The sequence below is a fragment of the Oncorhynchus gorbuscha genome, linkage group LG03, assembly GCF_021184085.1.
Source record: "Oncorhynchus gorbuscha isolate QuinsamMale2020 ecotype Even-year linkage group LG03, OgorEven_v1.0, whole genome shotgun sequence".
Lineage (NCBI taxonomy): Eukaryota > Metazoa > Chordata > Actinopteri > Salmoniformes > Salmonidae > Oncorhynchus > Oncorhynchus gorbuscha.
Window position 1 is genome coordinate 108,623,294 of NC_060175.1, and position 13,877 is coordinate 108,637,170.

The 13,877-nt window shown below is 46.7% G+C and overlaps 1 protein-coding gene across 1 annotated transcript in view; it reads right to left on the reverse strand.

Annotated features, from left to right (window-relative positions):
- Positions 1-13,877, reverse strand: part of LOC124032444 (constitutive coactivator of PPAR-gamma-like protein 2) — a 70,158-nt gene that overhangs the window by 16,413 nt on the left and 39,868 nt on the right. Inside the window, 4 exon segments of the mRNA XM_046344849.1 lie at positions 1,975-2,089; positions 2,238-2,487; positions 3,240-3,411; positions 9,528-9,753. Coding sequence (XP_046200805.1) covers positions 1,975-2,089; positions 2,238-2,487; positions 3,240-3,411; positions 9,528-9,753 — 763 coding nt within the window.

Here is a 13,877-nt window from a genome sequence, read left to right on the forward strand (position 1 = left end):
GCCTTGTTGATAGTGTTGTTAAGAAGGTAGAAACTAGGGTCTGTAGGACCTGCCTTGTTGATAGTGTTGTTAAGAAGGTAGAAACTAGGGTCTGTAGGACCTGCCTTGTTGATAGTGTTGTTAAGAAGGTAGAAACTAGGGCCTGTAGGACCTGCCTTGTTGATAGTGTTGTTAAGAAGGTAGAAACTAGGGTCTGTAGGACCTGCCTTGTTGATAGTGTTGTTAAGAAGGTAGAAACTAGGGCCTGTAGGACCTGCCTTGTTGATAGTGTTGTTAAGAAGGTTGAGCAGCACTTTATTATAGACAGACTTCTCCCCATCTCAGCTACTGTTGTATCAACATGTTTTGACCATTACAGTTTACAATCCAGTGTTACTCCAAGCAGTTTATTCACCTCAACTTGCTCAATTTCCACAATATTCACTACAAGATTCAGTTGAGGTTTAGAGTTTAGTGAATGATTTGTCCCAAATACAATGCTTTTAGTTTTGAAAATATTGTTGGTGTGCCTTCTTAAAAGTTCATTAGTGGAATTTAATTCCTTCTTAAAGTGTTTGAGCCAATCAGTTGTGTTGTGGCAAGGTAGGGGGGGTATACAGAAGACAGCCCTATTTGGTAAAATACCAAGTCCATATTATGGCAAGAACAGCTCAAATAAGCAAAGAGAAATGACAGACCATCATTACTTTAAGACATGAAGGTCAGACAAGACTGAAAACTTCAACAACTTTGAAAGTTTCTTCAAGTGCAGTTGCAAAAGCCATCAAGCGCTGTGATAAAACTGGCTCTCATGAGGACCACCACAGGAAATGAAGACCCTGAGTTACCTACAGAGGATAAGTTCAATTGCAGCCTAAATAAATGCTTCACAGAGTTCAAGCAACAGACATCTCAACATCAACTGTTGTTCCCACCGTGAAGTATGGAGGAGGATGTGGGATGGTGTGGTGGTGCTTTGCTGGTGACACTGTCTTTGATTTATTTAGAATTCAAGGCACACTTAATCAGCATGACTACCACAGCATTATGCAGTGATACGCCATCCCACCTGGTTTACGCTTAGTGGGGCTATCATTTGTTTTTCAACAGGACAATGACCTGACACACAGGATGTTTAAGAGCAATTTTCCAGGATGTTTCCACAAACCTGAGCAGATGGTTTTTTACCAAGTGATGGAGTGCTGCATCAGATGACCTGGCCTCCACAATCACCTGACCTCAACCCAATTGAGATGGTTTGGGATGAGTCTTAGGAACTAATTCAAGACTGGTGGGAAAGCATTCCAGGTGAAGCTGGTTGAGAAAATGCCAAGAATGTGCAAAGCTGTCAGCTGCATACTTTGAAGAAAATATATTTTGATTTGTTTAACACTTTTTTGGTTATTATAATAATTAGTCATTTCACATTGTAGTCACTTAGCAGATGCTCTTATACAAAAGTGACTTACAGCAGTAATTAGGGTTATGTGCCATGCTCAAGGGCACATGGACAGAATTTTCATCTAGGTGGCTCAGAGATTCGAACCAGCAACCTTTTGGTTCCTGACCCAACGCTTTTAACCGCTTGTCTACCTGCCGCACTGCTCCTCGCCACAGATATGTCCTCGTCTCCACACATATGCTCTCCTATGTACCACTTCATCAACTGTCTACCACCCACTCATTGTCTCTCTCTTCTCCCTGCTGACCCAGCTACACCCATGTACAAGTGGGCAGCTAACATCGGGTCCCTCTCTTCTAGAATGTGCAGGAAACGGTTCCTCTCCTCCTCACTCCGTGACTCAAACTATTGGGTCCAGAGGCGCAGTTGATGCTCAAAGATATGATGGGCTGTCCTGAACCTGTAGCATACTGGCACAGCTTTCCCCAACAGGTCTCCAGCAATGGCCCGCTCTGGGAAGTGCTCAGGAACCAGCTTTACCTTCTAACTGGACCTGGTTCAGCAGTGTTGGCTGTGTCTAGTGTGTGTTGTACCTTCAGTTCCTGTAGCTGGTCTGGTTCGTAGAGCTGGTTAGAGACTGCCTGGGCCAGGAAGGCATCTAACTCATGTCTCTGTAGAATACGACCACCTGGCCACTGCATCATATACCTGTTAACACACACACACACACCTTAACACACGACACACACGTGGTACACACGCACACCTCTCACACCCTTCCAGTCTCACCTGAGCACGCTGCACACACACGTGGTACACAGACACACACACACCTCTCACACCCTTCCAGTCTCACCTGAGCACGCAGCACATGAGCAGAAGGTGTTGTGGGACCTGAGCAGGGTTGAGTAAGGCCGGACAGTCAGAGCGCAGACAGGCTAGGAAAGCTCTGGTCCTCCGGGAGCGATCTTCACTGGCTCTACCAAGCCACAGCCTCCGCAGGTTAGGACAGGTCCACTCTCTGAAGCACAGCGCTGGAACCAGCTCCGGGGTCAGGGCCGACTTCCACTTCCCACTGGACCACTCCTTCACTATCACTGGAGGAACTGGAGGGGATGACAACCAGGGAGAGACAAGACGACAAACAACCAGGGAGAGACAGACAAACAACCAGGGAGAGAAAGACAAACAACCAGGGAGAGAAAGACAAACAACCAGGGAGCGAAAGACAAACAACCAGGGAGAGAAAGACAAACAACCAGGGAGCGAAAGACAAACAACCAGGGAGCGAAAGACAAACAACCAGGGAGAGAAAGACAAACAACCAGGGAGAGAAAGACAAACAACCAGGGAGAGAAAGACAAACAACCAGGGAGAGAAAGACAAACAACCAGGGAGAGAAAGACAAACAACCAGGGAGAGAAAGACAAACAACCAGGGAGAGAAAGAGAAGACAAACAACCAGGGAGAGAAAGAGAAGAAAAACAACCAGGGAGAGAAAGAGAAGACAAACAACCAGGGAGAGAAAGAGAAGACAAACAACCAGGGAAAGAAAGACAAACAACCAGGGAGAGAGAAGACAAACAACCAGGGAGAGAAAGACAAACAACCAGGGAGGAGAGACAAACAACCAGGGAGAGAAAGACAAACAACCAGGGAGAGAAAGAGAAGACAAACAACCAGGGAGAGAAAGAGAAGACAAACAACCAGGGAGAGAAAGAGAGAGAGGGGATGACAACCAGGGAGAGAAAGACAAACAACCAGGGAGAGAAGGAGAGAGAGGGGAAAAGTAAGACAATAGTACAAGCAAAACTAAATTGTTCACTTCCTTCCCTCCCTCCTTCCTTCCTTCCCTCACCTTCGAGGGGTCCTCTGTTGCGCATGGCGAGTCTCTCGAGGCGTCGGTGTGTTTCGGCTAGGCTGAAGAGGACCCCATAGCTGTACTGTCTGGCTGCTCTGAACAGCAGAGAGGCTGGAGGCAGTTCACTGTTACAATCATCTTCTATACACACCGCCATCTTTATCTCTCCCTGAGAGGGATGAGAGAGTGAGAGATGTATGACCATATTAGAGAGACATATTTCCCTCAGATTACACAGATCCACAAAGAATTCGAAAACAAATTCAATTTTGATAATCTCCCATATCTACTGGGTGAAATACCACAGTGTTCCATCACAGCAGCAAGATTTGTGACCTGTTGCCACGAGAAAAGGGAAACCAGTGAAGAACGAACACCATTGTAAATACAACCCATATTTATTTTATTTTGTGTCCTTTACCATTTGTACATTGTTACAACACTGTATATATATATATTATGACATTTGTAATGTCTTTATTGTTTTGAAACTTCTGTATGTGCAATGTTTACGGTTAATTTTCATTGTTCATTTCACTTTTGTATATTATCTACCTCACTTGCTTTGGCAATGTTAACACATGTTTCCCATGCCAATAAAGCCCTTGAATTGAATTGAGAGAGATGGCGAGAGAGATTTACATTTACATTTAAGTCATTTAGCAGACGCTCTTATCCAGAGCGACTTACACAAGAGAGCGAGAGAGAGAGATGGCGAGAGAGAGAGAGAGAGATGGCGAGAGAGAGATGGCGAGAGAGAGAGAGAGAGAGAGAGAGAGAGAGAGAGAGAGAGAGAGGAGGTAGAGAGAGGGATGTAGAGGGATGGAGAGAGAGAGGGATGTAGAGGGATGGAGAGAGAGAGGGATGTAGAGGGAGGGATGTAGAGAGAGCAACTGCTGATTGGCCCTTTAAGTGTCAATGGAGGCTTGAGGCCAGAGATGCACCTTCAAATGCCTGTTACTTTGCAACCCTACAGACACACTAACAGACAGAGGCAGAAGTGGAAGTCATTATCTGACATTAGAAACTGGGGAGTTCGAGCCGTGAATGCTGATTGGCTGAAAGCCATGAAATACCACAGGTATGACAAAACGTGTATTATTATTATTGCTCTAACTACGTTCGAATAAAGTTTCTAATAGAAATAAGGCATTTCAGAGGTATGTGTTATATACCACTGCTAAAGGCTGTGCCCTAGTACTCCGCTTTGCGTGGCCATATTACACACATCCTCAAGACTTATTGATTAAAAATGGACACCCACAACAAAGAGTGTCTGTGGTGCCTTGGTCAGTATGTGATATATCTGTGGATACATCAGTCCTCTGTTACCTTGGTCAGTATGTGGTATATCTGTGGATACATCAGTCCTCTGTTACCTTGGTCAGTATGTGGTATATCTGTGGATACATCAGTCCTCTGTTACCTTGGTCAGTATGTGGTATATCTGTGGATACATCAGTCCTCTGTGTCTGTTACCTTGGTCAGTATGTGGTATATCTGTGGATACATCAGTCCTCTGTTACCTTGGTCAGTATGTGGTATATCTGTGGATACATCAGTCCTCTGTTACCTTGGTCAGTATGTGGTATATCTGTGGATACATCAGTCCTCTGTTACCTTGGTCAGTATGTGGTATATCTGTGGATACATCAGTCCTCTGTGTCTGTTACCTTGGTCAGTATGTGGTATATCTGTGGATACATCAGTGCTCTGTGTCTGTTACCTTGGTCAGTATGTGATATATCTGTGGATACATCAGTCCTCTGTGTCTGTTACCTTGGTCAGTATGTGGTATATCTGTGGATACATCAGTCCTCTGTTACCTTGGTCAGTATGTGGTATATCTGTGGATACATCAGTCCTCTGTGTCTATTACCTTGGTCAGTATGTGGTATATCTGTGGATACATCAGTCCTCTGTGTCTGTTACCTTGGTCAGTATGTGATATATCTGTGGATACATCAGTCCTGTGTCTGTTACCTTGGTCAGTATGTGGTATATCTGTGGATACATCAGTCCTCTGTTACCTTGGTCAGTATGTGGTATATCTGTGGATACATCAGTCCTCTGTTACCTTGGTCAGTATGTGGTATATCTGTGGATACATCAGTCCTCTGTGTCTGTTACCTTGGTCAGTATGTGGTATATCTGTGGATACATCAGTCCTCTGTTACCTTGGTCAGTATGTGGTATATCTGTGGATACATCAGTCCTCTGTTACCTTGGTCAGTATGTGGTATATCTGTGGATACATCAGTCCTCTGTTACCTTGGTCAGTATGTGGTATATCTGTGGATACATCAGTCCTCTGTTACCTTGGTCAGTATGTGGTATATCTGTGGATACATCAGTGCTCTGTGTCTGTTACCTTGGTCAGTATGTGGTATATCTGTGGATACATCAGTCCTGTGTTACCTTGGTCAGTATGTGGTATATCTGTGGATACATCAGTCCTCTGTGTCTGTTACCTTGGTCAGTATGTGGTATATCTGTGGATACATCAGTCCTCTGTTACCTTGGTCAGTATGTGGTATATCTGTGGATACATCAGTCCTCTGTTACCTTGGTCAGTATGTGGTATATCTGTGGATACATCAGTCCTCTGTGTCTGTTACCTTGGTCAGTATGTGGTATATCTGTGGATACATCAGTCCTCTGTTACCTTGGTCAGTATGTGGTATATCTGTGGATACATCAGTCCTCTGTTACCTTGGTCAGTATGTGGTATATCTGTGGATACATCAGTCCTCTGTTACCTTGGTCAGTATGTGGTATATCTGTGGATACATCAGTCCTCTGTTACCTTGGTCAGTATGTGGTATATCTGTGGATACATCAGTCCTCTGTTACCTTGGTCAGTATGTGGTATATCTGTGGATACATCAGTCCTCTGTGTCTGTTACCTTGGTCAGTATGTGGTATATCTGTGGATACATCAGTCCTCTGTTACCTTGGTCAGTATGTGGTATATCTGTGGATACATCAGTCCTCTGTTACCTTGGTCAGTATGTGGTATATCTGTGGATACATCAGTGCTCTGTGTCTGTTACCTTGGTCAGTATGTGATATATCTGTGGATACATCAGTCCTCTGTGTCTATTACCTTGGTCAGTATGTGGTATATCTGTGGATACATCAGTCCTCTGTTACCTTGGTCAGTATGTGGTATATCTGTGGATACATCAGTCCTCTGTTACCTTGGTCAGTATGTGGTATATCTGTGGATACATCAGTCCTCTGTTACCTTGGTCAGTATGTGGTATATCTGTGGATACATCAGTCCTGTGTTACCTTGGTCAGTATGTGGTATATCTGTGGATACATCAGTCCTGTGTTACCTTGGTCAGTATGTGGTATATCTGTGGATACATCAGTCCTCTGTTACCTTGGTCAGTATGTGGTATATCTGTGGATACATCAGTCCTGTGTTACCTTGGTCAGTATGTGATCCAGGTGCTTTTACACCTGCATTGTTTGTATATCTGTTTGGATTTTAGTCCTCTGGGTTTCTGTACAGCACTTTGAGATATCAGCTGATGTACGAAGGGCTATATAAATAAATTTGATTTGATATGTGGTATATCTGTGGATACATCAGTGCTCTGTGTCTGTTACCTTGGTCAGTATGTGGTATATCTGTGGATACATCAGTCCTCTGTTACCTTGGTCAGTATGTGGTATATCTGTGGATACATCAGTCCTCTGTTACCTTGGTCAGTATGTGGTATATCTGTGGATACATCAGTCCTCTGTTACCTTGGTCAGTATGTGGTATATCTGTGGATACATCAGTCCTCTGTGTCTGTTACCTTGGTCAGTATGTGGTATATCTGTGGATACATCAGTCCTCTGTGTCAGTCCTCTGTGTCTGTTACCTTGGTCAGTATGTGGTATATCTGTGGATACATCAGTCCTGTGTTACCTTGGTCAGTATGTGGTATATCTGTGGATACATCAGTCCTGTGTTACCTTGGTCAGTATGTGGTATATCTGTGGATACATCAGTCCTCTGTGTCTGTTACCTTGGTCAGTATGTGGTATATCTGTGGATACATCAGTCCTCTGTGTCTGTTACCTTGGTCAGTATGTGGTATATCTGTGGATACATCAGTCCTCTGTGTCTGTTACCTTGGTCAGTATGTGGTATATCTGTGGATACATCAGTCCTCTGTGTCTATTACCTTGGTCAGTATGTGGTATATCTGTGGATACATCAGTCCTCTGTGTCTGTTACCTTGGTCAGTATGTGGTATATCTGTGGATACATCAGTCCTCTGTGTCTGTTACCTTGGTCAGTATGTGGTATATCTGTGGATACATCAGTCCTGTGTTACCTTGGTCAGTATGTGGTATATCTGTGGATACATCAGTCCTCTGTGTCTATTACCTTGGTCAGTATGTGGTATATCTGTGGATACATCAGTCCTCTGTCTATTACCTTGGTCAGTATGTGGTATATCTGTGGATACATCAGTCCTCTGTTACCTTGGTCAGTATGTGGTATATCTGTGGATACATCAGTCCTCTGTGTCTGTTACCTTGGTCAGTATGTGGTATATCTGTGGATACATCAGTCCTCTGTGTCTGTTACCTTGGTCAGTATGTGGTATATCTGTGGATACATCAGTCCTCTGTGTCTGTTACCTTGGTCAGTATGTGATATATCTGTGGATACATCAGTCCTCTGTTACCTTGGTCAGTATGTGGTATATCTGTGGATACATCAGTCCTCTGTTACCTTGGTCAGTATGTGGTATATCTGTGGATACATCAGTCCTCTGTTACCTTGGTCAGTATGTGGTATATCTGTGGATACATCAGTCCTGTGTTACCTTGGTCAGTATGTGGTATATCTGTGGATACATCAGTCCTGTGTTACCTTGGTCAGTATGTGGTATATCTGTGGATACATCAGTCCTGTGTTACCTTGGTCAGTATGTGGTATATCTGTGGATACATCAGTCCTCTGTTACCTTGGTCAGTATGTGGTATATCTGTGGATACATCAGTCCTGTGTTACCTTGGTCAGTATGTGATCCAGGTGCTTTTACACCTGCATTGTTTGCTGTTTGGGGTTTTAGGCTGGGTTTCTGTACAGCACTTTGAGATATCAGCTGATGTACGAAGGGCTATATAAATAAATTTGATTTGATTTGATATGTGGTATATCTGTGGATACATCAGTGCTCTGTGTCTGTTACCTTGGTCAGTATGTGGTATATCTGTGGATACATCAGTCCTCTGTTACCTTGGTCAGTATGTGGTATATCTGTGGATACATCAGTCCTCTGTGTCTGTTACCTTGGTCAGTATGTGGTATATCTGTGGATACATCAGTCCTCTGTGTCTGTTACCTTGGTCAGTATGTGATATATCTGTGGATACATCAGTCCTCTGTGTCTGTTACCTTGGTCAGTATGTGGTATATCTGTGGATACATCAGTCCTCTGTGTCTGTTACCTTGGTCAGTATGTGGTATATCTGTGGATACATCAGTCCTGTGTTACCTTGGTCAGTATGTGGTATATCTGTGGATACATCAGTCCTGTGTTACCTTGGTCAGTATGTGGTATATCTGTGGATACATCAGTCCTCTGTGTCTGTTACCTTGGTCAGTATGTGGTATATCTGTGGATACATCAGTCCTCTGTGTCTGTTACCTTGGTCAGTATGTGGTATATCTGTGGATACATCAGTCCTCTGTGTCTGTTACCTTGGTCAGTATGTGGTATATCTGTGGATACATCAGTCCTCTGTGTCTATTACCTTGGTCAGTATGTGGTATATCTGTGGATACATCAGTCCTCTGTGTCTGTGGTGCCTTGGTCAGTATGTGATATATCTGTGGATACATCGGTCCTCTGTGTCTGTGGTGCCTTGGTCAGTATGTGGTATATCTGTGGATACATCAGTCCTCTGTGTCTATTACCTTGGTCAGTATGTGGTATAGCTGTGGATACATCAGTCCTCTGTTACCTTGGTCAGTATGTGGTATATCTGTGGATACATCAGTCCTGTGTTACCTTGGTCAGTATGTGGTATATCTGTGGATACATCAGTCCTCTGTTACCTTGGTCAGTATGTGGTATATCTGTGGATACATCAGTCCTCTGTGTCTGTTACCTTGGTCAGTATGTGGTATATCTGTGGATACATCAGTCCTCTGTGTCTGTTACCTTGGTCAGTATGTGGTATATCTGTGGATACATCAGTCCTCTGTGTCTGTTACCTTGGTCAGTATGTGGTATATCTGTGGATACATCAGTCCTCTGTGTCTGTTACCTTGGTCAGTATGTGGTATATCTCTGGATACATCAGTCCTCTGCGATGTCTGTGTTCAGCTACTCTCAACACCTCAGCGCTGATTTGAGGCAGAGGTGGCGTGGTTATGTCCATGTGACTCCGCGTCGCCATCGACAACAGCGATGGAATGTTACCGTGGGAACCATCCCCTCCGCCCCCTCGACAGGACGGATCGTCCCATCTGGAGGACTTGTCTGGCAGATGGCTGAAAAAGAGAGAGAGGGAGAGACAGGAGAGGAAAGGGGAGAGATAGGGTAGGGAGAGAGAGAGAAGGAGAGGAGCAAGACAGGAGCGAGAGACGAGAAGAGAGGGGGAGAGAGAAGAGAGAGAGGGAAGGGTAGAGGAGCAAGACAGGAGCGAGAGACGAGAGAGAGACAGAAGAGGGGGAGAGAGAGACAGAAGGGGGAGAGAGAGAGAGAGGGGAGAGAGAGAGAAGAGGGGAGAGAGAGAGAGAGAGAGAAGAGGGGAGAGAGAGAGAGAAGAGGGAGAGAGAGAGAGAGAGAGAGAGAGAGAGAAGAGGGGAGAGAGAGAGAGAAGAGGGGGAGAGAGAGAGAGAAGAGGGGAGAGAGAGAGAAGAGGGGGAGAGAGAGAGAAGAGGGGAGAGAGAGAGAGAAGAGGGAGAGAGAGAAAGAAGAGGGAGAGAGAGAGAGGAGGGGAGAGAGAGAGAAAGAAGAGGGGGAGAGAGAGAGGAGGGGAGAGAGAGAGAGGAGGGGAGAGAGAGAGAGGAGGGGAGAGAGAGAGAGGAGGGGAGAGAGAGAGAGGAGAGAGAAGAGGGGAGAGAGTCAGGGTGTTGCAGCTGAGACGAAACCATACAACAGGTTGCAGTGAAAGCAGTAACAGTGGTGAGTCAAGCCACACAGGCCTTCATGAAAAAACTATGAGTGAGTGTGTATTTTAGTTAGTAGTTCATTAGGATCCCCGTTAGCTGTTGCAAAAGCAGCAGGGGTCCACAGAAAACACTAAAACATGACATAATACAGAACATTAATAAACAAGAACAGAACATTTTATAAAAAGGCCCACATATCAATGTGTGAGGGTGTATCAGTGTGTGTATCAGTGTGTGTATCAGTGTGTGAGGGCGTATCAGTGTGTATATCAGTGTGAGGGCGTATCAGTGTGTGTATCAGTGTGAAAAGAAGGTCGACGACATCCGATCCTCGTTTGCTAAGTCAAACGACACCGCTGGTTCTGCTCACACTGCCCTACCCTGTGCTCTGACCTCTTTCTCCCCTCTCTCTCCAGATGAAATCTCGCGTCTTGTGACGGCCGGCCGCCCAACAACCTGCCCGCTTGACCCTATCTCCTCCCCTCTTCTCCAGACCATTTCCGGAGACCTTCTCCCTTACCTCACCTCGCTCATCAACTCATCACTGACCGCTGGCTACGTCCCTTCCGTCTTCAAGAGAGCGAGAGTTGCACCCCTTCTGAAAAAACCTACACTCGATCCCTCCGATGTCAACAATTGCAGACCAGTATCCCTTCTTTCTTTTCTCTCCAAAACTCTTGAACGTGCCGTCCTTGGCCAGCTCTCCCGCTATCTCTCTCTGAATGACCATCTTGATCCAAATCAGTCAGGTTTCAAGACTAGTCATTCAACTGAGACTGCTCTCCTCTGTATCACGGAGGCGCTCCGCACTGCTAAAGCTAACTCTCTCTCCTCTGCTCTCATCCTTCTAGATCTATCGGCTGCCTTCGATACTGTGAACCATCAGATCCTCCTCTCCACCCTCTCCGAGTTGGGCATCTCCGGCGCAGCCCACGCTTGGATTGCGTCCTACCTGACAGGTTGCTCCTACCAGGTGGCGTGGCGAGAATCTGTCTCCTCACCACGCGCTCTCACCACTGGTGTCCCCCAGGGCTCTGTTCTAGGCCCTCTCCTATTCTCGCTGTACACCAAGTCACTTGGCTCTGTCATAACCTCATATGGTCTCTCCTATCATTGCTATGCAGACGACTCACAACTAATCTTCTCCTTTCCCCCTTCTGATGACCAGGTGGCGAATCGCATCTCTGCATGTCTGGCAGACATATCAGTGTGGATGACGGATCACCACCTCAAGCTGAACCTCGGCAAGACGGAGCTGCTCTTCCTCCCGGGGAAGGACTGCCCGTTCCATGATCTTGCCATCACGGTTGACAACTCCATTGTGTCCTCCTCCCAGAGCGCTAAGAACCTTGGTGTGATCCTGGACAACACCCTGTCGTTCTCAACCAACATCAAGGCGGTGGCCCGTTCCTGTAGGTTCATGGTCTACAACATCCGCAGAGTACGACCCTGCCTCACACAGGAAGCGGCGCAGGTCCTAATCCAGGCACTTGTCATCTCCCGTCTGGATTACTGCAACTCGCTGTTGGCTGGGCTCCCTGCCTGTGCCATTAAACCCCTTCAACTCATCCAGAATGCCGCAGCCCGTCTGGTGTTCAACCTTCCCAAGTTCTCTCCACGTCACCCCGCTCCTCCGTTCTCTCCACTGGCTTCCAGTTGAAGCTCGCATCCGCTACAAGACCATGGTGCTTGCCTACGGAGCTGTGAGGGGAACGGCACTTCAGTACCTCCAGGCTCTGATCAGGCCCTACACCCAAACAAGGGCACTGCGTTCATCCACCTCTGGCCTGCTCGCCTCCCTACCACTGAGGAAGTACAGCTCCCGCTCAGCCCAGTCAAAACTGTTCGCTGCTCTGGCCCCCAATGGTGGAACAAACTCCCTCACGACGCCAGGACAGCGGAGTCAATCACCACCTTCCGGAGACACCTGAAACCCCACCTCTTTAAGGAATACCTAGGATAGGATAAGTATCCCCCCCCCCCTTTAAGATTTAGATGCACTATTGTAAAGTGACTGTTCCACTGGATGTCATAAGGTGAATGCACCAATTTGTAAGTCGCTCTGGATAAGAGCGTCTGCTAAATGACTTAAATGTAATGTAAATGTGTGTGAGGGCATATCAGTGTGTGTATTAGTGTGTGTATCAGTGTGTGAGGGTGTATCAGTGTGTGAGGGCGTATCAGTGTGTGAGGGCGTATCAGTGTGTGAGGGCGTATCAGTGTGTGTATCAGTGTGTGAGGGTGTATCAGTGTGTGAGGGCGTATCAGTGTGTGTATCAGTGTGTGTATCAGTGTGTGTATTAGTGGGTGTATTAGTGGGCGTTTCAGTGTGTGTATCAGTGTGTGAGGGCGTATCAGTGTGTGAGGGCGTATCAGTGTGTGAGGGCGTATCAGTGTGTGTATCAGTGTGTGTATCAGTGTGTGTATCAGTGTGTGTATCAGTGTGTGAGGGCGTATCAGTGTGTGAGGGCTTTTCAGTGTGTGAGGGCTTTTCAGTGTGTGAGGGCGTATCAGTGTGCGAGGGCGTATCAGTGTGCGAGGGCGTATCAGTGTGCGAGGGCGTATCAGTGTGCGAGGGCGTATCAGTGTGCGAGGGCGTATCAGTGTGCGAGGGCGTATCAGTGTGCGAGGGCGTATCAGTGTGCGAGGGCGTATCAGTGTGCGAGGGCGTATCAGTGTGTTGTGTGTGTATTAGTGTGTTGTGTGTGGGCGTATCCGGGTGTTGTGTGTGTGGGCGTATCCGGGTGTTGTGTGTGGGCGTATCCGGGTGTTGTGTGTGTATCAGCGCATTCCTTTGTACAATGATAGTTTGTTGGTGATGTGGACACCAAGGAACTTGAAGCTGTCAACCTGCTCCACTACAGCCTATGGGGGATGGGGGAGTGCTCAGTCCTCCAATCCTGCAGTCCACAATCATCTCCTTTGTCTTGATCATGTTGAGAGAGAGGTCGCTGTCCTGGCATCACACAGCCAGGTCTCTGACCTCCTCCCTACAGGCGGTCTCGTCGTTGTTGGTGATCATGCCTCCTGTTGTGTCATCAGCAAACCTGATGACAGTGTTGGAGTCGTGTTGGAGTCGTGCTTGGCCATGCAGTAATGAGTGAGCAGGGAGTACAGGAGGGGACTAAGCACGCAACCCTGAGGAGCCCCAGTGTTTGAGGATCGGCGTGGCAGATGTGTTGCTGCCTACCCTCACCACCTGGGGGCGGCCCGTCAGGAAGTCCAGGATCCAGTTGCAGGGGAGGGGTTTAGTCCCAGAGTCCTTAGCTTAGTGATGAGCTTTGAGGGCACTATGGTGTTGAACGCTGAGCTGTAGTCAATGAACAGCATTCTCACATAGATGTTCCTTTTGTCCAGGTGGGAAAGGGCAGTGTGGCGCACATTAGAGATCATGTCATCTGTGGATCTGTTGGGGCAGAATGGAAATTGGGGTGGGTCTATGGTTTCTGTTTCAAAGCACTTCATGGCTACAGGCATCAGTGCATGCTCGGAGTACACGT